We start from the raw sequence: 22,555 nt of genomic DNA on the forward strand, positions 1-22,555 counted from the left end.
TCCATCTCTATGGGCCGGTTTCACAGACAAGGCTTAAGCCTAATCCTAGACTAAAAAACATCTTCAATGGAGATTTTACATTGAAAGTGTGATTTAGTCCAGGACTAGGCTTAAGCCTTGTCTCTGAAACCGGCCCTCAATGTTATGATTATAGATAAGCACAGCAGAGATATCACTCACACACACTCCACCTCCTACCTTCCCCAGGCTACAGGCAGATTTCAGTGGTGGATCTTGTTTTTCCTGCATTTCCCTATTTTCTTTATGGCTGGGCTATTATGAACAGTGGGTTGTTTGGGCAAAAGCCTCCCATCTCTCTCTCTCTCTCTCCACTCCACTCTAAGCTCCACTTCTCTCTCTGCCTCAGCCTCCTTTCACAAAGCAGTGTAATCCACTGGCGTATGTTTCCCCCCTTTCTCTCTCTCTCTCTCTCTCTCTCTCTCTCTCTCTCTCTCTCTCTCTCTCTCTCTCTTAATGCTGCTGCCTCTACTCTGCCATCGCCTGCCCCCTTTGCTTCCAGCGAATGGGCATCTCTGTGAAATGCCATACAGTCATATGGAATGCGTACATGTGTGTGTATGCATCAATGTGTGCATGTGCGTATGTTGTGTGCAAGTGCACATTTGTGTATACAACGTTAGTGTACTAGGGTCTTAAGCATTACTTTGGACTCTAATCACACCATCATCTACAAAGTAGAGCAAAACCTGTTAATTGTGTGTAAGGTTACGACAGTGTCCCGTTATTTCCTTGTTATTGGGCCATGGACTCAAGTGGTGAATCAGACGGCACTTCATGTACTGTTATGTAACAACACTGTAAAGTACGTTGCTTCCCTCAGCAGAATGATCCTCCCTGAGCCTTTCACCTGCGTTCCTTCTTTTGGACTTGAACCCGCAAAAACCCCTATCTACCCTCCTCCTTTCTCCTCCTTTCCCTGCCCCTCCCCGAAGGAGGGAGGCAGGGAGCTATTGCAACAGACCACTGCCACTAGTTGCCCGTTGGCCAATGGCAGTTTTGGCACAGCAGAGGCTTGGCACAACCTTGGTGACGGTTTGGCATGTCTCCCAAGATTTAAGGTGGAGGCACCGGGGAGGTTTGACCCACTTAAGAACAATAGCGAGACTGGGAATCCTGAAAAGACATGGTGAATATTCTAGAAAAAAGTTGTGGTCCACTTTCGAAAATAACTGTGACTGAGAAAAAGTGTGTAGTGAGAGAAAGAGAGAGAGAGAGAGAGAGAGAGAGAGAGAGAGAGAGAGAGAGAGAGAGAGAGAGAGAGAGAGAGAGAGAGAGAGAGAGAGAGAGAACGAGAAAAAGAGAGAAAGAGAGTGGACTATCTAAGGTTAGAACTGAAAAACTAAGTTAGGATTATTACAAGAGAGGGAAGATAAACTGGAACACCATATCACAGGATGCTACTATCACTGGGAGAGGGCACCCTGTCCCTGACCCAAATTCGCTCACGTGAAGAGGGTAAAAATCCTCAATTCTGGTGAAATCATTATTGAGGGGTCACTTTAAGTGCCAAAGACATTAAACCACAGACTAAATCTGATTTGGCTACTATACTTACCTGGGCACTGAAACACACACATACATACTATACTAGCAATATCATACAGTATCATACATACTAACATACACTAACAATATCATACAGTATCATACATACTAACATACACTAACAATATCATACAGTATCATACTAACATACACTAACAATATCATACAGTATCATACATACTAACATACACTAACAATATCATACAGTATCATACATACTAACATACACTAACAATATCATACAGTATCATACATACTAACATACACTAACAATATCATACAGTATCATACATACTAACATACACTAACAATATCATACAGTATCATACATACTAACATACACTAACAATATCATACAGTCACTGAAATATACTGTTATTATTGTATTGTCCCAACGTAATGGAAAAGGCTGGATAACCAAGAACAGTAATAATAATAATAATAATAATAATAATAATAATAATAATAATAATAATACATTAGACTTATACAGCGCTTTTCTAGACACTCAAAGACGCTTTACAAACTGAAAAGATCGAGTAGTAATAATGCAGTAATGATGCAGTGTCTGCATAGTGACCCAACGGTCTCTCCCAAAAATCTCTATTCACAAGTTATTCCACTCACCAGTAGTTCCATGGTTCTGATGAAGGGATTGATGAACGGGAACTCCAATCCAATAGCGTTTAGAATTAATCTCTGCTGCTGTCCTCAGTTATACTTTCCCCACAAACGCTCCTGGATAAGAGATAACAAGTGAACTCTACGGACCTACCATTATATAACAGTGCCAGAACGTTTCAATAAAGATACAGAATGTCACAGTGGTCCCTCTTGCAGCTGATAGAAGAGAACTCGTGCCTCCTACTCTGACTGGTAGACTGAGGAGGGTCTGGGACTTCACCACAGACCTACTGATGCAGGACATCACCTGACCCAGCTGTGGCTCCCAATTCAGACCCAATATTACACACAGTTACTCATTAACTGTGCAAAGATCACGAAGCCAGACTATGTAAAAAAAAAAAAAAAAACATGCACCCTGATCACACGCTTAATCACTGTAATTACCCTGTCCCTTCCAACTCCAGGTGGACCAATAATGGAAAGTCATGGCGTGACCACTGCAAGCTGTGGCCAAGTCTAAAGAACCCACATGATGTCGGCAAATTGGTTAAGCTACAATGTGTCAATGTGTCCACGCAGGAACAATTTTGTTTTTAGAATTTCTTCAGGTAATTCAATAAGGACTGTCCCGTAAGCGAGATGGCGTCTAGTTGCTCTTCCTAAGAGCCTCGGACCCCGAATTGAGGCTTATATAAAGGCTAAATAGACTTATCTACATATCTGAAAACTATACGAGCTCTGCAAAAACAAGAGGGCTGAGGGCTCCAGCGACCCTTGATGTAGTATTCAGTAACCACTCTTTTCTTTGTACTGAAAAGATGAACTGGTCGGTTGCTGTTTGACAGTGACACAATGCCACCTCGTAACTGGTTGTACAGTAATATAGTCCTCGTAACTGGTAGTACAGTAATATAGTCCTCGTAACTGGTAGTACAGTATTTGTCGGTAAAGTGCATCCGAACCACGAAACTTGCTGGCTGCTGATTGGCCAATACGCCTGACCCAACTGTTCGTTACAAAGTAACATCTGTAAAAGTTCTGCAGGCCTATTAAAAAAAAATTATTCCGATGAGGCAAAGACTAAATTAACCCCTGTTCTAAGAGACCTTTCCCGTAGATCTAGTGCAACACCGAAAATACATTGTGTTTATCAGTTGTGCAACAACGTGTATATAAATTCATAACATTTTTATTACTGCAGCCTTTTCAAAGGCAGGATGTAGCCTAGAGAGATTATTAGACATTTATTATTTTTACATTTCCAGGATAATATAAACCATTAACCAAGGGAATACAATACAAATATGAATATGGATTCATATTAAATTAGTCATCAGACGTCTTACCTATGTTTGTATCCAAACATGTCTAATACAGACTGAGAATATCGAAGGCAATGTTTGACTGGGAAATGGACAGAATATGCCCCATGGAAACATCTAATATTCATATAAACGATTGTTCCATATTACAAACAAGTAATAGTCTTAAGTGTAATTGTACAAATGCGTTCACTTGAGGAATAGGCAATTATAAATGATATCGCCTATAAGTGCCAATCACTATTGAAATTAAATATGAAAAAAGATCAAAAGGCTCTCACCAAAATTGGCCATCCTTGTTGACAGTTTCTGTCCAATGTGATAACCGGTTTAAACTTGTTACATTATTATGCTCCGCTTGTCCCTAGGGGGTGATGTGGGTACCATTCAAAGAGTCAATAGTGCCCTCTTGTGACGATGTATGTAACTGTAGCAAAGACTGCAAGACTGCAACACATTGTTTGACGGCAAAGTCCTGCAGAGGCAGTCTTTGAGCATTGCAGTAAACACCACAACACAATAAACATATTTTGTAAAAACAAATCAAGTCTCAGTCTTTGGTAGCAGTTTAGAAAGCCATCTTTTATTGCAATAATACCAACAATTCACAACTCGTCTCTCAAGACTTCATTTCCAGAGCTGAAGCCGAGAAACTGAACAGTACAAAAATTAAGGAAGGATTTTTTTCATTTTTTTTTTTTGCTTCTAAGTGCGAGAGAAAGAGAGAGAGAGTGATCCTTTATCTGTTATCCATCATCATCAATAATAACACATTCCTCTCACTTCCCAGCAGTGTGAGCGAAAAAGCCACCCCTGAGCACAGCCTGCGGGGGTCAAAGGTCATGCCCAGACCTACAGCATCATCACTCTACTACACACGCACGCAGTGTGCATCCCTCAAACATGGTCTTTCAAACACCTGGCCAGGCATTGCAACAAGGAGCATGCGCACTCTATCTTTTTACTTCTAATAAGAGAAAATGGTGCATTAAGGACATTGTGCGTGTGATGTAAAAGACTGCTGCTGTAATACTAAACCAAGCCCTTTAATCCAGGTAGAAGTGAGTCTGCCCTCCAGCTGACTACCTCTGGCCTGTTAACCCTTCACCTATACCCCCGACAAGCAGTGCCCTGAGAATACAGTGTGTGCCGCGAGTAATAATAAACTACCCCACCACCCCGTTAGCTTTGCCCTGCGCATCAATAAAAACATTGATAGTAGTAAAGAAATGCATATAAAAATCAATACATGGAACCAGAAAGTAAAAGAAAACATCAACCTTGAACAGAATAGAACTGTATTTAAGGCTTTAGTGTGTGTGTTGGCGTGTACGCATACAAGCATGCACGCATACAAGCATGCACACAGTCACTTTGAACATGTTGTTTTGCATGAGGCGCATCCGTCCTTTCTATCAATGTCTCAATGTAATGCACCAATGCAGTGGTTTACCATCATCTTCAACCCAGAGTCTTCTCTATCTCAGTGCAAAAATACTCAATTTCAGCATGTTCGCAATCAAATGTGTATACATTATAGGCTAATGCGAGTCTCCAATTGTGTATGTGTGTTAAATGCGTCAAATCTATCGAATTATTAAGCCCAAAAGCACATTCCTGTGACAAGTACTACGCGCAGCTAAATTAATACCGTACAATGAGCACAGACACCTCGATTATAAATAGAGGCGGGAGAGCGAGCAAGAGCCAGAATAAACGTGTAGTACTTCTCATACTTAACCATTATAAAAACTTTAGAATAAAATACAAATCTATAGATTGCGATATTACTTTGGTCCCCTTCGAGTAATCGTTCTTCATTTATTTATACTTTTCTTCCTTTCTTTCTTTTCTTCAGTTAGAAAAATAGATCCCAAAACAGGGACTATTAATAATTGGAATGTTTCCTTACAAAAATATCATTCATATTTCTTTTGTTTTCCCAGAGAATGAAGGATGAAGCATGAGAAAAGAAAATGTTGGCCCACAAGTATGTATGAATGCATGAGTTTACATGTATGTCAGCGTGTTGATTGTCAGAAGGTTCATGTTGTATTGGCTTGTGTGTATAGTCGGTGTACATAGATTGTCAACCTACCAATCTCCTCATAGGGATCTGTGGGACTGTCATCGGGCCTAGCTGTGAAGAAACAAGCTATTCCCTGCCTCTTATATCATACAGTATCATGATGTTTGTGTCCCTCTGTAAATTGTCAGTGTGTGTCTCCCGTCTCTGTTTCAGTATGTGAATGTGTGTTCATGTTGCAGTTCAATCCTACAGACAGCAGGGGGGGCTGTTCATTCAGGCTTGGGCTCAGGGGTCTCGCTCTTGGGCTCGCTCTCCTCGTCGCTCTCGATGCCAGCACGGCTGACGATGCGGCGCATGGTGAAGGGGAGGTCTCCTCGCCTGGAACACAAACGGCACCGATCAGTGACGGGATTTGGGAAGTATTGATGGTCAGAGACGAGGGAGCGTATAGAGCGGTCTCTTTGGACAGATTAACTAGTCCTAGACCCAATGGGACTTTCTACAGAGAGTCTTTTACCTGTGTCAGGGAAACCGGCAACGTTCAGTTCAGGTGTCAGGGGAGGAGAATACACACCTGAGCTTGCTCTTGAGGGTGCTGACTTCGCGGTTCATGGCGTCAGCTGACTCGGTGGCGTCCTCCAGCTCCCTCTGCAGTTTCCTGCGGTTGGCGTTGGCTCTCTGGGCCTCCTCCTCAGCCTCCTCCAGCTGCCTCTTCAGCTGCTTCATACGAGAGTTCAGCTTGTCCGACTACACACAACACAAACCACAAGAAGATTAGGCACCAAAGAGTCACAAACCCAAGTGGGAGTTACAAACTGATACGCTTTATTCAAGTCTAATCCATAACCATTACGGTATCATTATTCAAACCAGAGTTGCAGAGAGAGAGAGAGAGAGAAAGAAAGGCATATAGGCTGGTGTAAAACTGTTGAAGTCAGTGTTAAGACGTTGGATGAAACCCTGACCTGGTCTTTGTACTGCTCCGTGTTGCGTCTCTCGTCGTCCACCTGGAGGATGACCTCCTTCAGCTTCTTCTCCGTGCGTCGGACCAGCTTGGACGCCTGCTGCCTCTCCCTGAGACGCACAGGAAGACGCGTGTCAGACTGGAGGACTTAGAGGCTTCTAAAACAGCTTCTCCATGGCTACTACTGCCCTCAACCCGTCTAATCGACTTATTCAAGCAGCGAAAAAAGGAGGCCATTCGCAATTTTGACAGCCAACGACACAAGATGGGGCTACGGTATCCCAGATATGGTGTCTATGCTGAGAGACCAGGGCTTAACCGAACTGACGTTCATGCTGCTCTTGGACTGGGTAAAGCCATGGAGAGATTTCTGGCCGTCTCACCTGGTCTCGATGTCCAGCTGCTCCTCCAGCTGGGCGATCTTGGCCTCCAGGGCGGCGATAGAGGCCTTGTACTTGCTCTTGACTGTTCCCTCCAGCTCCTGCAGCTTCAGCTTCAGCTCCTTGTTCTGGCGCTCCAGCTGGGAGCGTGCCCCCTCCAGGCGCTGGGAGGTACTGCGCTCGGCTGCCATCTCCACGTTCATCTGGTCAGTCTGACGCAGGGAGAGATAAGGGGTGAGGTTAAACATCCTTATCAATCTAATTCTCCTTAATCTTTATAAGATTCTTCATTGCTCATTATTACTATACCACCCAGTGTTTCCAAGCATCATACACCTCAACTACATTGCTACCCCGTTATCTTTTCAGATCGATTCTTCTCACTCAACAGTCCACCAATGGCATCGCTCATCTTCCCCGCCATGGCTCTTCTCATTGGCTGTCCTACCTGCAGCAGGGCTCTCTTCAGCCTATCGTTGACCAGCTCAGTGTTGCACTGCTCCTCCTCCAGCTCCTCCTCCAACTGAGCGATACGAGCCTCCAGTCTCCTCTTCTCCTCAGCAATCAGGGAGCTGGGGACGGAGAGAAAGACGGAGGGGGAGAGGGGGACAGGGGGACGGGCGGACGGAAGGAAGGAAGATGGACGGAAGAGGAGGATTGTTCGTTAGCAGCATACAGACAGAGGAACAGCAGTCGGGTCTCCTAGAGAAGCAGTCGGGTCTCCTAGAGAAGAAGAAGAAAATGGCTCCTACTTCTTGGCGGCCTGGTTGTTGATCTCATCCTGCAGCTCGTCTCTCTCCTGCTGGGCCTGTCTCTTCACACGCTCGGCGGCAGCGAGCTCCTAAGACGAACAGTGAACCACGAGGGAGTCACGGTCAGTTGGAGAGCAAACAATATGTGCATGCGTGTCTAGACCACACGCACACGCACAGTTTGAATAAGTATAAGACTGATAGACAGAGACACTGACCTCAGACATCTGGATCATGTCGGCCTCCATGCTCTTGAGCTTCTTTTCGTTCTCCTTGGCCTGGGCCAGGATCTCGTCTCTGGACATACGGGTGTCTTCCAGCTCCCTGAGCAGCTCCTTCATCTGGGCCTGAGAGGAAGAGGAGAGAGGAAGTTACGTCACATTGCTGAAACCAGCCAAGAAAACAGTCTCAGCACGAGTGTGCTTCAAATGATTTTGGCGACAGTAATAAAAAAAAAAAGAACGGAAAAAAGATTTGTCTCTAGAGCTCTACCAGTACTACTACTGGAATTGGTAGTGGCACCTGACCTTCATAAGCACAGACACACCAACAGTTACCTGCAGCTTCTTCAGTTGCTTGAGAGCCTCGTCGCGGTTCTTGTTGGCCATGTCGATGGCGGCCTCCAGCTCCTTCAGGTCCAGCTCCAGCTTCTTACGGGCCGCCACGGCAACAGAGCGCTGCTTCTTCTCGTCCTCCAGCTCCATCTCCATCTCCCGAACCTGAGGAGCAGACAGACATGTTCTCACTCTATGGACTACGTATAGGAAGTAAAAAAAACAAAACAAGAGCGGAATCTGCACGCCTAAAGAGTTGAGTGTCGAGTCATCGTTGCAGTTGGAAGTCCAGATGTGCGAAGCTATTGAATAACTACAACAGGACCTTTGCCGAAGTTGAACAACATACTGGTGGGGAGCTCGGCAGGCCTGTGAGGGTGTCTGCGGCCTGCAGCCTGCCAGCATACCTGTTTGATCAGCTGTCTCTTCTTCTCCTCGCCCATCTCGTCACGTCCGGCCAGGTCCCTCTCGTACTGGGCCTTCATGGCCTGCATGTTGACCTCCAGGCGCAGCTTGGCGTCCTCCGTGGCCTGCAGCTCATCCTCCAGCTCCTCCAGCTGGGTACGCATCTCCTCCAGCTGCTGCTCCATGCCGCGCTTCGACTTCTCCAGCTCGTGGACCTGGAGGAATGGGCAGAACGGAGGGGGGGGGAAGAACAGGGGATTGTAAAAACGACGGCAAGACGTGGGGACTGGTGTGAGAGAACGACAACGGATTTGACAGGTGAGCGGAGAACGATTCAACAGTCTTGTTCACAACAGCATTCCCACCACCTAACCCCTGATATATATATACACACGCACACGCACGCACGCACACACACACACACACACACACACACACACACACACACACACAGCTAGGCATTCTTACACTCTTGCCGACGTCATCCTTAGAGGAGACCAGGTCCTCCATCTCAGCGCGGAGCAGCTTGTTGGCCCGGTCCGTCTCGTCCTTCAGGTCAACGAGGGTCTCCAGCTCGCGGGTCAGCGCCAGGGCACGGGTCTCCTTCTCCCTGGCCTCCGCCTCGGCACGGTCACGCTCCTCAGCATAGCGGCTGGAGATGGACTTCTCCTCAGCCAGCATCTATAGACGGAGCAGGGGGAGAGGGGAGAAACGTTGGTTAACCGCAACCTACAGACACCATGTTGTTTGAACGTCTTTCATATTCAACCGACGAATGTATTCTTCGAGTATTATTTATCAAATAGTCAACCCTTCTTCACTACAAGCCATACTATTCAAGCTCTTGTGAGTGTAAAATGTGGCATTTCTCTCATCGTCAGTGGGGAAGACATTTCGCCTTGTGACGGTGCCGACGCTCACCTGGTCAAACTTCTTCTGCTTCTTCTCCAGGTTGGAGACGATCTGTCTGAGGTGGTCCTGGTCCACCAGCATGTCGTCCAGCTCCTGCTGCAGACGGGTCTTGGTCTTGTCCAGTTTCTCAAAGGCCGAGTTCTTCTCCTCCAGACGCTGGTTGACGCCCTCCAGGTCCCTCTGCACTCTCTTCTTACACTCCTCGGCGCTCTCCAGAGAGCCGGCCTCCTGTTCTGCCTTCTTCTTCATCTCTGCCAGCTATAGGGGGAGAGGGCCTGTCACTCAAACACCAATGCTGCGTTTTTTTTTCTTCATATGATGTGATGACAACAGATCTAACGGTGTGTTTGTTTGTATTAATCTAAGTCTGAGATGTATGCTGATTCAATGGGTGTAATGCAGCAATGGTGAAAAGGAAGTGTGTCATTGCCAAGACAAAAGTCTTTCATTTTGTGTGTGTGTGTGTGTGTTGGTCATTACCTGAGCCTGCACGGTTTGCAGCTGCTTCTCCACGTTCCTCTTGCCCTCCTCTTCCTCCTCCAGCTGCTCTCTCAGGCCGTTCTGTTCATCCTCCAGCTGACGGAGACGGGTGCCGAGAGACAGCTTCTGGCGAGTCTCCTCCTGAAGCAACTCCTATAGAGGGGGGAGAGAGAGAGAGAGAGAGGGAGAGGCATGGTCAAAGTCTGCAGTAAAACATACCTGGCATTGCACAGTGAATGGAAATAGGCTTGATATCTGACAGTGCAGCACTCGGTGTGTCTTCAAGAATTGTCGCACTGGCAAAAAATATATTATACACATTATACTTTTTATTTTTTAAACAAGGTGTTTATAGTAAGTGTTATATTAAATACTCAGTGCGTGTGTGGAGAGAGAGAGAGAGAGAGAGAGAGAGAGAGAGAGAGAGAGAGAGAGAGAGAGAGAACTGTACCGATGCATCCTGCAGCTGAGACTCTACAGCAGAGCAGTCCTTGCTCGCTTTGATGGACTTGCCCTCCACGTCGCTGAGCATGGCGTTGACGTTGTCCAACTCAGTCTGGAGGAGAAACGAGAACCAAGCCAATAAGGATAGGGACCCACAGCAACAGTTTATATGTGCTATACCATTTATCAACATGGCTGTATGTGTTCCACATGGTCCGCTAAATCAATAATGAATGGGAATGAAGCCAGTCGTTCCTACGAACCGTACCTGCATCTTGGCCACCTTCTCGAACAGCTCCGACCTCTGGCGCTCGCTCTCCACGTGTTTGACTTGCAGCTCCTGAACCGTGCCCTCGGCCTTCTTCCTGCGGTGCTCCGACTCGCCCTTGCCCTGCATCAGGGTCTGGAGCTCGATGGCCAGCTCGTTGCGCTCGCTCTCCAGGGCCTGCTTGGTCTTCTCCACAGACACCTTGTTCTGAGATGGGATGGGGGAGGGAGGAGAGACGTGTCAGGTGGGGCTCAGTCATGTGCAGATCACAGGAAAGGGTGTGGTTGTGTGGGGCTGTGTAGTACTGTATGTGTTCATAAGTAAGAAGGAAGCTCCTCAGTGAGTGAGTGTGTACAAAGAAGTTGACAGGTAAGATGCTCCTCAGTGAGTGAGTGTGTACAAATAAGTTGACAGGTAAGATGCTCCTCAATGAGTGAGTGTGTACAAAGAAGTTGACAGGTAAGATGCACATCCCATCACTGGTGCTAGGTGAAACAAAAAATATGTAGAGAAAGAAAATACCTGCACTCTTATCAAAGCTCCCCTGTGCTGTACCAAACAAAACAACATGTTTCGACTTCAAAGAGAAGTCTTCATCAGTTGTGCGTGTGTGTGTGTGTGTCCCTCACTCTCTTGGACTGCTCCAGCTGCTCGTTGAGCTCGTCGAGGGCCTGGCCGTGCTTCTGTCTCATCTCCACCACCTGCAGCTCGTGTACTTTGGCCTCGTCATCCAGGGTCTTCTTCATGTGGGTCACCTCCGTCTCACGCTTGGTCCTGATGGAGAGAACAAAAGGAGAGGGTGCGTTTCAGCATAAGGTCCAGTCTGTTATGCTGCGGGATGTCCTCAACAGAGACTGGATTTGATGCAAGGCATCATGGACCAAAGTCAGTACCTGAGCTCCTGTTGGGCAGCGGTGGAATCGAGCGTGTCCTCTAGCTCAGTCTTCAGAGCCTCCAGCTCCTCTCCCAGGTCCCTGCGGTGTTTCTCAGCCTTGGTGCGGGCCGCTCTTTCCAGCTCCAGATCCTCCTGCAGCTCAGACAGCTGTGCCTCCAACTCGCGGATCTTCTTCTGGGCGAGGTTCTTCTGGGCTGCCTCCTCCTCAATTCTGGGGGGAAAGAAAGGGGAAAATTTAGGATGTTTAATAACACTGGAAAATTGGTATAGGTGAATAGAGAAATGGAGGGTTCATTTGGGGGTAAATGTGTGAATTCTTCAATCGGTAATTTTTTGTCCTCAGATGGGTGGATGAGTGTGAGCGCGCGCACGCACGCACACACACACACACACACACACACACACCTGGCCAGGGCCGCCTGAAGCTCCTCCTCCTTCTTGGCCAGTTGGGCACGGAGCTCGGCGATCTGGGCCTGCAGCTCAGCGATCTGGTCGTGCAGCTCGGCGCTGTCTCCGTCCAGCTTACGCCTGTTCTTCTCCAGCTCCTGACGCTGCTTCTCCTCACGCCTCAGCCGGTCTGAGGGAAAGAGAGGGATGGAGGGAGAACAGAGGAGAAAAGGACAATTATTATTACTCTTTTGGTGCTTCTCAGTCTACAAAACTAGGGTTTCATGAGAAGGACAGGTAAGTAAGTGTGTGTGTGCGTGTGTGTGTGTGTTCCACCTACCCTCGAGGTCAGTGATCATAGCCTCGTGTTTGTTTTTGAGTTTCTGCAGGCTCTTTGACTTCTCCTCCTCCTCAGCCAGGTTAGTGGTGAACTCAGAGATCCTCTCATCCATCAGCTTCTTCTCCTGTGGGCCAACAAGGACACAACCAGGAGTTTAGACAAGACCGACACTGACTGCTGCCATTACTGTAGTCTCAACACTGTCGATACCGTAGCATTAATACCGTGTAGTCCCAACACGCAACACTATGACTATTTTCAATGCGTCTGTCCAAATAGTGCCTCTCTAATCCGCCTACCGTTGTTGCAGCATGCAGGTGCGGCGTGATTCCTCGTTCTCCTACTGACCTTGTTGAGTTTGTTGTTTTGGTCGTCCAGCACCATGACGTCGTCCTCGATCTTCTTCAGCTTGGCCTCGCTGGTGACCTTCTCCAGCTGCAGCCTCTGCCTGGCTGCCTCCTCCTCGTCCAGCTGCTGCTCCAGGTCCTGGAGAGACACACACACAGGAGAGAGTTAGCACTGGAAGTCTGCACCACGCAGCCTGTTGTAGAGGTGTACATGTATATGCACTGTATGGACCTAACTGTGTGTGTGTGTGTGTGTGTGTGTCTCAGAGGTGGTCCACCCTTACTGTGATGTTCTGCTGCATCTTCTTCTTCTCCGTCTGGAGGTGGTTGGCACGCTCCTCCTCCTCCTCCACCCGGGCCTCCAGGTCGTGGAGGATCTCCTCCAGCTCCTGCTTCTTGGCCGTCAGGCGGGACCTCATCTCCTCGGCCTCGGCACACAGCTCCGTCTCCGCCTGGAGCTGCTCCTGGAGGGCCAGCTTCTCGGCGCTCAGCTGGGGACGGCCAGAGAGAACATTGTTATTTACTCCGGTCCGAGTTCCTTACTCGCCCAACCCTCCACGTCCCCTTTGGGACGTACGTTTATCCCGAAAGGCTTTATTATCAACTAGGAACAACGTACCGCACCGTGTGGAATTGCTTTGAGAGACAGAATAGACAAAGACCTAACACGTCGACTGTATGGCTTTGTCATTTACTACTAAGCTTCTGTCTTCTCATCCATGACGAGTATCCAACTACCACAGTGACTTAATGGAGTGGAGGGGGCAGTTCTGCTCCTCTACCTGCTGTTGTTTGACCTCCATCTCCTGCATCTGCATCTCTGCATTCTGCTGCTTCTCCTTCACCTTCACCAGCTCATCGTCCTTCGCCTGCATCTCCTCCTCCTGCCTGCTCACCTGCAGCAGGGGCTTCACCTGGGGGGTGGGGGGGGAGACACACAGCAGGTTATTAGAGGAGAGGGAAGGTACGGAGTTAGACAGACACGGGTGGAGTGTGTTCTCCTCTTGCAAGATACAGTTCTTTGGCTATCTTGTTAGTGAAAAGCGCAACGTAAATGCAATCCATTCTTATTCGTTTGTTATTCTAGTGTGTCTAGGAGGTTTCGTGGAGTCGTTCCTCCTACACCACGGTTATCGAGCTCACCTTGGTGAAGAGTCTCCACCACTGCCAGTTCCTGAGTTTGAGGTAGGCAGCGCAGTTCCTCTGGATCACCTTCATGGCCGTCAGCTGCTGCTGTCTCTTGGCGAAGGCCCTGAGAAACAACATCGGGGGGGGAGAGAAGAGACACTTAGGGCAACAGTAAAATACAGGGCATGAATTGACTTCAATCGCTCATTTTTGGTATGCTCAGTCACTGCACTCTGTATGATGTCATACGATTGACGGGTGGGGTTAGAGGAAGAGAGTCCTTACTTGCGGGCTACGTAGCCTCGGCACCAGGCCTGGAAGCTGATGATGACATCAGTGATCTTCATGTCTCTCTCCTCCTCCAGGTGAGCCAGCACCCCGGCCCGGAAGAACACTTTGCTCTGGCCGATACGGTACAGGTTAGGGTCCAGCTCCAGGGTCTTGATCTGACAGGTGAGAAGGGGTGGAAGGAGGCACAAACATCAACCATACTGTGACCATTTTCAGCTATTTATTCAGACTTCATTCCATTGTTGAACTGTTGGCATTCTTTTAGAACACTACTGGTACTTTACCGGAATTCCTTCAGAATTTTCGAGAAGCTTACCATGAGCACACAGGCCTGCTTGCCATCCATGAAGCCCTTGGGAATGGAGTTGGGAGTGAGGATTTCGTACCTAAGAGAGAGGGGAGGAGTTTATGGAATATGCTTAGACACATTTTGTCAAGTCCAGCATTAGTACACACCAGAGTAGCCTACTGGAAATAACAACTCTGATATGACACAGTATCTGCAGGGTTATGGTTAAATTGCATGTCTGGGTTATTGGTGGAAATGTTGAAAATACGAAGACAGACAGATATTATTATTAGCATTATTATACCTCTGTCTGAACTCCTGGAAGACGATGCGGTTGGGGAAGCCCTGTCTGCAGATACGGATCCCCTCCAGAACACCATTACACCTCAGCTGGTCCAGAACCAGGTGGGGGTCCAGCTTTCCAGCCTGAGAGAGAGAGAGAAAGAGGTCAACCGGTCAACGTGTGGACAACAATAAGGAGATGAACTCCTAGATGTCCCGTCAGGGCTGTCTTTTGAAGATTTGCATTGGTGGAAGGCAGGTGTCCCTCAGGGGTACCTTCTTCTCGTGGTTGGGGATGATGCAGCGGACGAAGTTGGGGTTGGTGTTCCTCAGTGTGGCCATGAGCTTGGACAGCTGCTCCTTGTACAACTGGCCCACGGTGCGGAACATGCCCTTGCGGGTCTTAAAGGCACCAGGCATCTCAGACATACCGGCCACCTTATCCAGGCCCACAATACGGTCGACTGAGAGGGGGAACACGGAGAGAGAGAGAGAGAGAGAGAGAGACAGGAGAGGGAAGAGAAGACGGAGTGAGAGGAGAGACGAGCTTGAACATCTGGGAATATCTGACCAGGCAAACTTCACACAGTGAAACCAAACCAAACCAGAAATACACACGAGGGAGAGTACAACTGGCCACTCTTGCTCACCTGTCTCCTGGTGAAGATCACACCAGGAGAGAGAGGGGGGTGGGGGGGGGTGGAGAGAAAGATGACTGGCGTTTTCAAAACATGGTGACACACTACACAAACACTGGGTGATGCAGAGAGGGGATGTTCAATAGGAAAAGTGGGTTTGGGGGAAGGAGAGGAGTCACAAAATGCCAGTGAAGCGTGGGGGGGGGGGGGGGGGAAATCACACAAATGACAAGAGGCAACTCAATGCAGTGAGGGTGTATGTGTGTTGCATGAATGAGTGACGGCATGTGTCTCAGTATTTAGTTTCTTGGCACTCGGTTAAACATTACGCTTCTTAATGTCAAATATGTGTGGTGGACTACTAGAATATGTATGCGAGTCAGTGTTTGTGAAAAAACTGTGCATTTGTGGGCATGTTTTTTTGTGATGACAGAACCAAACCCATGCAATATATACCCATTGCTGCAGTACCCATGACCAACACCAGGGGTCCCAAAACTCACTATTACACAAAGGGAGAGAGGGAGAGTAAAATAAAAGAGCAACAAGTGCTAGGCAGCTAGATGAGTCCTGATTGCACACAGAGCTGGGGGACCCAAAAAAAGTAATAAAAACTCAAACATGATAAATCAACAGCGTATATCACATGAAAAATTAAAGTATGACAAGAGCAGAATATAAAACAGAGGCCAGGGTTGATATTGAGATGAAGGGAAGGTTTTGAAAAAGCAAGGAGGAACACAAGAAGAAAAACAAGGAGGTAAATAATGAAAAAGATAATGGTCACCTGAGTGGAGAATAGGAAAACGCAGATAAAAATAGGCTCTCTGACAATCCTGTACCTCTGAGACCAAGAGAGAGAGGGGGAGGGGGGCAGAGAGAGGGAGGCAGAGGAAAAGAGAAAGAGCGAGAGGGGGAGGCAAAGAGAAAGAGGGGGAGGCAAAGAGAGAGAGGGAGGCAGAGAGAGAAAGAGAGAGAACGATAGACAAAAAGGGGCCATACACAGGAGCAGAGGAAACCACGTAGAAACCAACATATGGACAGTAAAAGGGTCAAAACAAAGGTCCAGACACCAAACGTTGGATATGACAAAAGAGAAGTGAACATGAAATTAACCCTTCAACATACAGTACAGTATCAGCATTTCCCAACATGGAAGTGTGCTTTCCACTGAAGCATTGGGTGGAGTAGAATAGAACAGTATTCTAGAACAGTAGAATAGAACAGTATTCTACTCATTGCTCCTGCGGAGGTGTTGGTCGGTGACTCGATGTCATAGATCTCTTGACTGAACTCACCGTCCTTCCACAGCTCGGACACAAACTTGTCCGTGGACTGGTTAAGCAGCGAGGCCACGTTGTCGTTCAGAGGGTCCATGTTCTTCATCAGCCACTCATCTGCCTTGTAGTCCACCTAGACAGAGAGAGAGAGAGAGAGAGAGGAGAGAGAGAGAAGAGAGAGAGATGGAAAGATGGAAGCTGTTCAGAGCTCGCAAGAAACGAGCTCTCATTTGGAAGAGTGCAATCTAGGTTGTAGAGGACGTGCTCTTTAACGTCGGACAACAGTCATATAACAACAACAACATGACCGCCTTAAGGAGAGGGGCAAGTCTGATCCTGTTACCTTCCCGGCGTAGTGCATGACGCAGAAATCGGCCTCGTCCTTCAGTTTCTTGGGCTTGTAGAACTTGGGGTGCGTGCCCTGCTCCTGGAGGACCTTCTCCACAAAGCTCTTGTCGGTGGCCTTGGGGAACCAGCACTCCTCATCCAGCAGGGCCAGGATACCAGGAGGGCTGGCCTGGTGGGGGAGAGGAGAGGAGAGGACCGGGCTCAGAGAGGGACACAGGGATTCTGGAGGCACAGCGTAGCACCTGTACTGCACTGAACTGAACAGAGGGGGAAGGGGATGTAAGGATGTATTGGGGTCAGTAACTCACAGGCTTCTCGATGAGGTCAATGCAGGGCTGCAGGTCCAGACCGAAGTCGATGAAGCTCCACTCGATGCCCTCCCTCTGGTACTCCTCCTGCTCCAGGATGAACATGGTGTGGTTGAAGAGCTGCTGCAGCTTCTCGTTGGTGTAGTTGATGCACAGCTGCTCAAATGAGTTCAGCTGGAGGAGACCGAGAGAGAGAAAATGTTAAGGTCATCGTAAAAACCAAACAGAAACGCAGGGTGGCCCCATTTATCAGACTTGAATTGCACCAAAGGTCTAGTTTTAAAAGGTTTCCAATCGGGTCTGTTCTTTAACTCCACTCCAGCGTACCTCAAAGATCTCAAAGCCGGCGATGTCGAGAATGCCTATGAAGGAGGCTCCCTGCCTCTTGGTCTTGTCCAGGGCCTTGTTGATGCGCATGACCAGCCAGCGGAACATCCTCTCGTAGGTGGCCTTGGCCAGGGCCTCCACGGCGAACTCGGCCTGCTCCTGGGTCTGGGCCTTCTGCACGTAGTCTCTGCCCACCTTGATGCGCGGGGACAGGATGGCACGGGTGAAGTCTGTCACATTCATGCCCAACAGGTGGGACACCTTCTGAGCAGCTGTGAGATGGAAGATGGGAAAGGGGGGAAGAGAGGAGGGAGAAAGGAGAATTGAGAGGGAGAGATGACGGGATAAGGGTTAGGCCAAGATCAGATGCCCCACTGCAGTGGATAAAAACAGGCTTTGCTGAACAGCATATAGAATCGTATTACTCTGATACAAGTCAGTAGAATGTAAGAGACTGAGCTACTCTCCCCAAAAAGGGGATTCTCACATCAGATATGTTTAGAAGGAAAGGGTCGTTAGTACCTGTGTCGTCAGGCATGGAGGCCTGGTCTGAGTGGCGCTCCTTCTTGAAGCTCATGTTCCCCAGCTGGAGCACTGCAGACACCACCTTCAGCAGACCTGTAGGAGGAGAGCGGCAGAGACCAGTCAGTCACAGTAACACAGACACACCAACTAATACACACACAACACTCACACCAACTAACACACACACACAGAGGAAAAAAAACAACAGTGTGTTTGCATCACGTGACTCACCAATCTGCTCGTCCTCTGGGATCCCCATGATCCTCATGGCCTCCATGGTCTCTACGAAGAGGTCCTTGTCCTGCTGGCCCGGGATGGTCACGTTCCCGTTGACCATGAAGCGGTAGTTGTTGTATCCCTCCAGACACAGCTCAGCTGGAGGGGAAACCAAAGGGTGGAGAGGGGTCATGGAAGGTTGGAGCAGTAACAATATACCGGCAGTCACTGGTATACAATATTCTCTGTGAGATAATGGGTTAACTATTCATCATGCTGATGGCAGAGCATGTGGACAGGATAGCGACTTGCTTGCTGCTATCATGAACGGGGTCCATCTTGTAAAAGATTTGACTCAACCAGATTAACCTGGATAATGAACTTGTCATGAATAAACGTACAGCGCATCTTGTCTCCAGCCCCTGTCAGCATGTAGTAGAAGACATGGAAGGTCCTCTCGTCTTTGGCCTGGCGGATGGCGCGGGACTTCTCCAGAAGGTCTGGTTGTCAGTGAGTCAAGGTATTTATTTAAACCGTGGTTTGAACAAATCAGTAGAAACTAAAGTTGGCCTTGCTTTAAGTGAGCCTACTGATGACTTCATGGTGGGCTACATAGTATGAAGGATACAGGTTTCAATGTTGGCACCCACGATGTATCCATTGACGTCAAAGTTGATCCTGATGAATTTGCCCTGGGAGAGCAAAAGAGAACATTGATGGAAGAAAAGGCAGTGTTAGCAAAATATAGAGAGTGTCATTCACAAGAAGTCACGATCATGAAGGGGGTAGTAATGGTCTTAGGGGGTAGTAATGGTCTTAGGGGGTAGTGATGGTCTTACGAATCGTGAGGAGTTGTCATTCTTGACCGTCTTGGCGTTTCCGAAGGCCTCAAGGATAGGGTTAGCCTGCAGAAGCTGCTTCTCCAGCTCCCCCTGGTGGACAGAGATAGAAGCACCACACTGTTAGCCCAGGATGTTATGACACTCTTTTGGGATCTTCACTACAACCACCTGATGTCCTTTTAAGGTCTCAGAGATTAGTGTGAATTCTTTGGTTCTGCCTGTGTGAGGCGATGTAACAGGATGAGTTACTTGATTTACTCATTTCTGAGCAGAGGGATCAGCTATCATTTTTGGGGGGTGAATCACATGGATGATTCATTGTAGTGCATTGTGAGGACTCATCATCTGCTTTTCATTTACTATGGCATCACTTCGTTGCAAGACCTGAAGTTGTGTAAACATTGGTTTTGTTCTGATGTGTCATTGTTCGCAAGAGGAAATGTCAACACACAAACACATACGACACATGAGACAAAGGAACATACTTACCTTGCCTTTGGAGTGAAATCAACTGTGCACAAACTACTCAATATTACACCCACACACACACACCTTTACCCACACTCAGTGCAGTGTTAGTTCCCACACCGCCACACCCAACAGATGACCCTGTGGAAGCCATCGGTAACCCTTCACCTTTCACCCAGAGCTGAGGAACCCAGAGACCCCATGCAGAGACCTGGCTGCTGACATCATTAGCTGAGATTCGCAACATTGTACAACTCTACACCTGCAAACATTCATCTCCTCTAAACTCTATACATGGACCATTTCTTTTTACAGGTGGGTCAACGAAATCCATCTAATGCCACTAGTACCAGGCCCACTACTTCGATTGTAAACTGATCAATATGTTTCCGTCTCATATGAAGACATCAAAGGCTAGCTACTTATACCCCAAATACTAGAGGCTGGAGGATGAAAATGGCAATTAACTTGCACTCAGTCTGAAGGGACAATGTTACTCAAACAGATATGAATATAATCGTGTGTATTACATCAATATGAGGATGTTTAAGTTTAAGAAAAAACACTGACACACACACACACACACCAACTCAGTGTGTTTGTTCAGAGAGCTTAAAAAAATGTATTGTGAACAGAGTGAGGGCTGGAGGGGGGAACTGTGAAAAGATGTTGAACATAGATCTCTGAACATACACACTGTTACACAAACACACAGCGCAAGCAGACCTACTGACATCACACACACAGATAGAAATCACATCAAGCTCTTTCCTGGGATCACGGGTGCAGAGACAAACGAACAACAGCGCAAAATAGGTAAAAATTCAGCCAGATCTGAGACCAGTTTTAATCCCTAATAGTTTAGACCAAAAGCGTCGTTTTAATAACGATCAATCACCTAAACACTCATACTCTGCTCTTGGTCCGGTCTGGCTGAATCTTACCAGCAAAAATACAAATACAGGAACTTATAAATCTTCCCTTGTTGCCATTGGCTGACTCTGGGCATGTGATCTTTGATCTACACTTCCAAGTGACCCACTAGCCCACCACAGAGCACACTCCAGCAGCACGGGGAGAGAGAAAGAAAGAGCAAGAGCCGGGGTGGGAGGGAGAGAAGGGGTGAGAGTGAACGAGGAGGAGATGGGTGTGATGACAAGAGGCAGGATGGGGGAGGATGGGGGTTGGAGGGAGAGGGTATAACTCACATGTGACAGGATCGAGCTGTTCTGTTGATGGGAAGAGAGAGAAATACACAACCTCAAAGGAATGGTAGATACGGATACTGATCTGGTTTCAGAACAGGATGGAGGGGGGCGTTCACTCATAGAACTCTAGTTACAGTGGTCAACTACAGTACTGCAGGTTCTTACTGGACTCTCGTTGCATTGATTAGGTCAGTTTATTTAAAGTTCAGCAGCTGGAGTAACGTAAATAAATAGTAGAAATCACAGATGAAGTAACTCCACTGTGGTAGTTACGAGTCTGCTGCCACGAGAGTCCAAGCCAAACTAAAACCTGCAGTGCTGTGCTGCTGCTGAGTTCAAGGGGACGGGCTTGGCCGACCTTCTATTGGCTCTCTATGGCCGTTGTTCCATAGACGTGTGTGACTCATGTAGAAAAGCAGCTGTCCGAGGTGAACAACATGGTGATGGATCGGGGGATGGTGTGTGGTTACGTGCCAGTGGCACCACTGTAGTCTCACACGCTCACACGTACATACAATACAATCACAGTGCAAGTGGCCGATATCGTCTGGGTCATAGAAGGGCTCGGAAAGGGTGGTTCCTATCTGATACAAGTGCAGAGGAACATAGGAAACCAGGCTCACTTGAGGGAGAGAGAGAGAGAGAGAGGAGAGAGAGAGCAGACTGGAAAGATAAAAGGAATAGGAGGAAGTAGAGGGAGAAATGGAGGGGTGGAGAGGGGTAAAGTTTAAAGATCAGAAGGAGAGATTAGAGGAAAATAGCAGAGTAGTAGTAGGGGAACGGTCATGGGGATGGTTACGAGTACAGGAAAGCGGCAGGACTGACCTGGTCTTTCTTGGTCTTGTGGGATGAGGCCACGTGGGCCAAGTACTGGATGACCTTCTTGGTGTTCTCAGTCTTCCCAGCACCAGACTCTCCTCTGGAGAAGAGAGGAGGAGAGAGAGAAATGGAGGGAGAGAAACGGAGAGGAAAAGAAAAGAACAGAGGATGTCGATCAATTTACGGAACTAAGCGGTCGTATTTTAAGTTCATGTCGTGAGGAAGGTCATATTGCCGTTTTAGAATCATTGGTGCTTGTGACTCACGTGCAAAGGATGGACTGGTCTTCACGATCTGTGGAAGGAAGAAGACGTGTTTAAATCCCTCTCTCTGACAGGCATCACAGAACATGAACCGAGGTTGAATTGAATAACCGCTCCCTGCTACAGAGTTCAATATATATATATATGTATAATGTTCCAGTCCATCGTGTCATTCTGTACTGTTAGGCACCAATTAAGAGTTCGGTAGCCTGTTGTGTGTGTGTGTGTGTGTGTGTGTGTGTGTGTGTGTGTGTGTGTGTGTGTTGAGTGCAGAGGAACTTCAGTTCCATTGTCCATTACTGAATCTTGCCCCAGCTTCATATAAAACTAGATGACAGTACAGGGTGCATGTGTTATCGCCAGAGCACATGCACCACAGTTCTCGCTCTCAAACAGGAAGTGCATTGGCCACAGACAGGAAATTTATATCCGGCTTCCTGTAACTGGAAGGGGTGCAGCCTTTTAACCAACAAGCCAATTACCCATTTCTCTGAACATTACTCTTTAGTCCATTAGAGCTAAGAATGGGAAAACAAGCTCTAACAAGGCAGGGGAGAGGGGATGGCCAGCATGGCAATGACATGCAGTTCTGTATATCAAGATAATGGTGCAGAGAACCGCAGCGTTGCCTAGAACGGAGTAGGACTAAAG

General features: G+C 47.7%; 2 protein-coding genes across 3 annotated transcripts in view; both read right to left on the reverse strand.

The window, feature by feature from the left end:
• Positions 1–3,825, reverse strand: part of slc25a38a (solute carrier family 25 member 38a) — a 9,984-nt gene extending 6,159 nt beyond the window's left edge. The window contains exons 1-3 of one of the 2 annotated variants that reach the window (XM_080523822.1): positions 3,797–3,825; positions 3,540–3,597; positions 2,194–2,304 (exon numbers count right to left, since the gene is read on the reverse strand). In XM_080523822.1, coding sequence (XP_080379948.1) covers positions 2,194–2,205 — 12 coding nt within the window. In that variant the 5' untranslated portion in view covers positions 2,206–2,304; positions 3,540–3,597; positions 3,797–3,825. Of the gene's footprint in view, positions 1–2,193; positions 2,422–3,539; positions 3,598–3,796 lie in introns of those variants that run through there. The other variant, XM_080523821.1, reaches the window with a different exon arrangement.
• A 263-nt stretch (positions 3,826–4,088) lies between these two features.
• LOC308151261 (myosin-9-like) overlaps positions 4,089–22,555 on the reverse strand; it is a 31,172-nt gene continuing 12,705 nt past the window's right edge. Inside the window, exons 4-41 of the mRNA XM_080524094.1 lie at positions 21,908–21,935; positions 21,648–21,741; positions 20,823–20,843; positions 19,144–19,236; positions 18,933–18,996; positions 18,706–18,804; positions 18,320–18,463; positions 18,086–18,181; positions 17,564–17,835; positions 17,237–17,410; positions 16,924–17,097; positions 16,599–16,713; positions 14,939–15,126; positions 14,685–14,806; positions 14,408–14,477; positions 14,086–14,246; positions 13,816–13,924; positions 13,455–13,586; positions 12,957–13,163; positions 12,674–12,811; positions 12,326–12,449; positions 12,004–12,175; positions 11,597–11,809; positions 11,333–11,477; positions 10,704–10,910; positions 10,443–10,547; positions 9,992–10,144; positions 9,521–9,769; positions 9,068–9,280; positions 8,602–8,814; positions 8,198–8,359; positions 7,859–7,987; positions 7,641–7,729; positions 7,337–7,460; positions 6,892–7,100; positions 6,510–6,618; positions 6,119–6,291; positions 4,089–5,922 (exon numbers count right to left, since the gene is read on the reverse strand). Coding sequence (XP_080380220.1) covers positions 5,814–5,922; positions 6,119–6,291; positions 6,510–6,618; positions 6,892–7,100; positions 7,337–7,460; positions 7,641–7,729; positions 7,859–7,987; positions 8,198–8,359; positions 8,602–8,814; positions 9,068–9,280; positions 9,521–9,769; positions 9,992–10,144; positions 10,443–10,547; positions 10,704–10,910; positions 11,333–11,477; positions 11,597–11,809; positions 12,004–12,175; positions 12,326–12,449; positions 12,674–12,811; positions 12,957–13,163; positions 13,455–13,586; positions 13,816–13,924; positions 14,086–14,246; positions 14,408–14,477; positions 14,685–14,806; positions 14,939–15,126; positions 16,599–16,713; positions 16,924–17,097; positions 17,237–17,410; positions 17,564–17,835; positions 18,086–18,181; positions 18,320–18,463; positions 18,706–18,804; positions 18,933–18,996; positions 19,144–19,236; positions 20,823–20,843; positions 21,648–21,741; positions 21,908–21,935 — 5,399 coding nt within the window. The 3' untranslated portion in view covers positions 4,089–5,813. The remainder of the gene's footprint in view (positions 5,923–6,118; positions 6,292–6,509; positions 6,619–6,891; positions 7,101–7,336; positions 7,461–7,640; positions 7,730–7,858; positions 7,988–8,197; positions 8,360–8,601; positions 8,815–9,067; positions 9,281–9,520; positions 9,770–9,991; positions 10,145–10,442; positions 10,548–10,703; positions 10,911–11,332; positions 11,478–11,596; positions 11,810–12,003; positions 12,176–12,325; positions 12,450–12,673; positions 12,812–12,956; positions 13,164–13,454; positions 13,587–13,815; positions 13,925–14,085; positions 14,247–14,407; positions 14,478–14,684; positions 14,807–14,938; positions 15,127–16,598; positions 16,714–16,923; positions 17,098–17,236; positions 17,411–17,563; positions 17,836–18,085; positions 18,182–18,319; positions 18,464–18,705; positions 18,805–18,932; positions 18,997–19,143; positions 19,237–20,822; positions 20,844–21,647; positions 21,742–21,907; positions 21,936–22,555) is intronic.

The sequence above is a fragment of the Nansenia antarctica genome (assembly GCF_963989245.1).
Source record: "Nansenia antarctica genome assembly, chromosome: 2".
NCBI lineage: Eukaryota > Metazoa > Chordata > Actinopteri > Argentiniformes > Microstomatidae > Nansenia > Nansenia antarctica.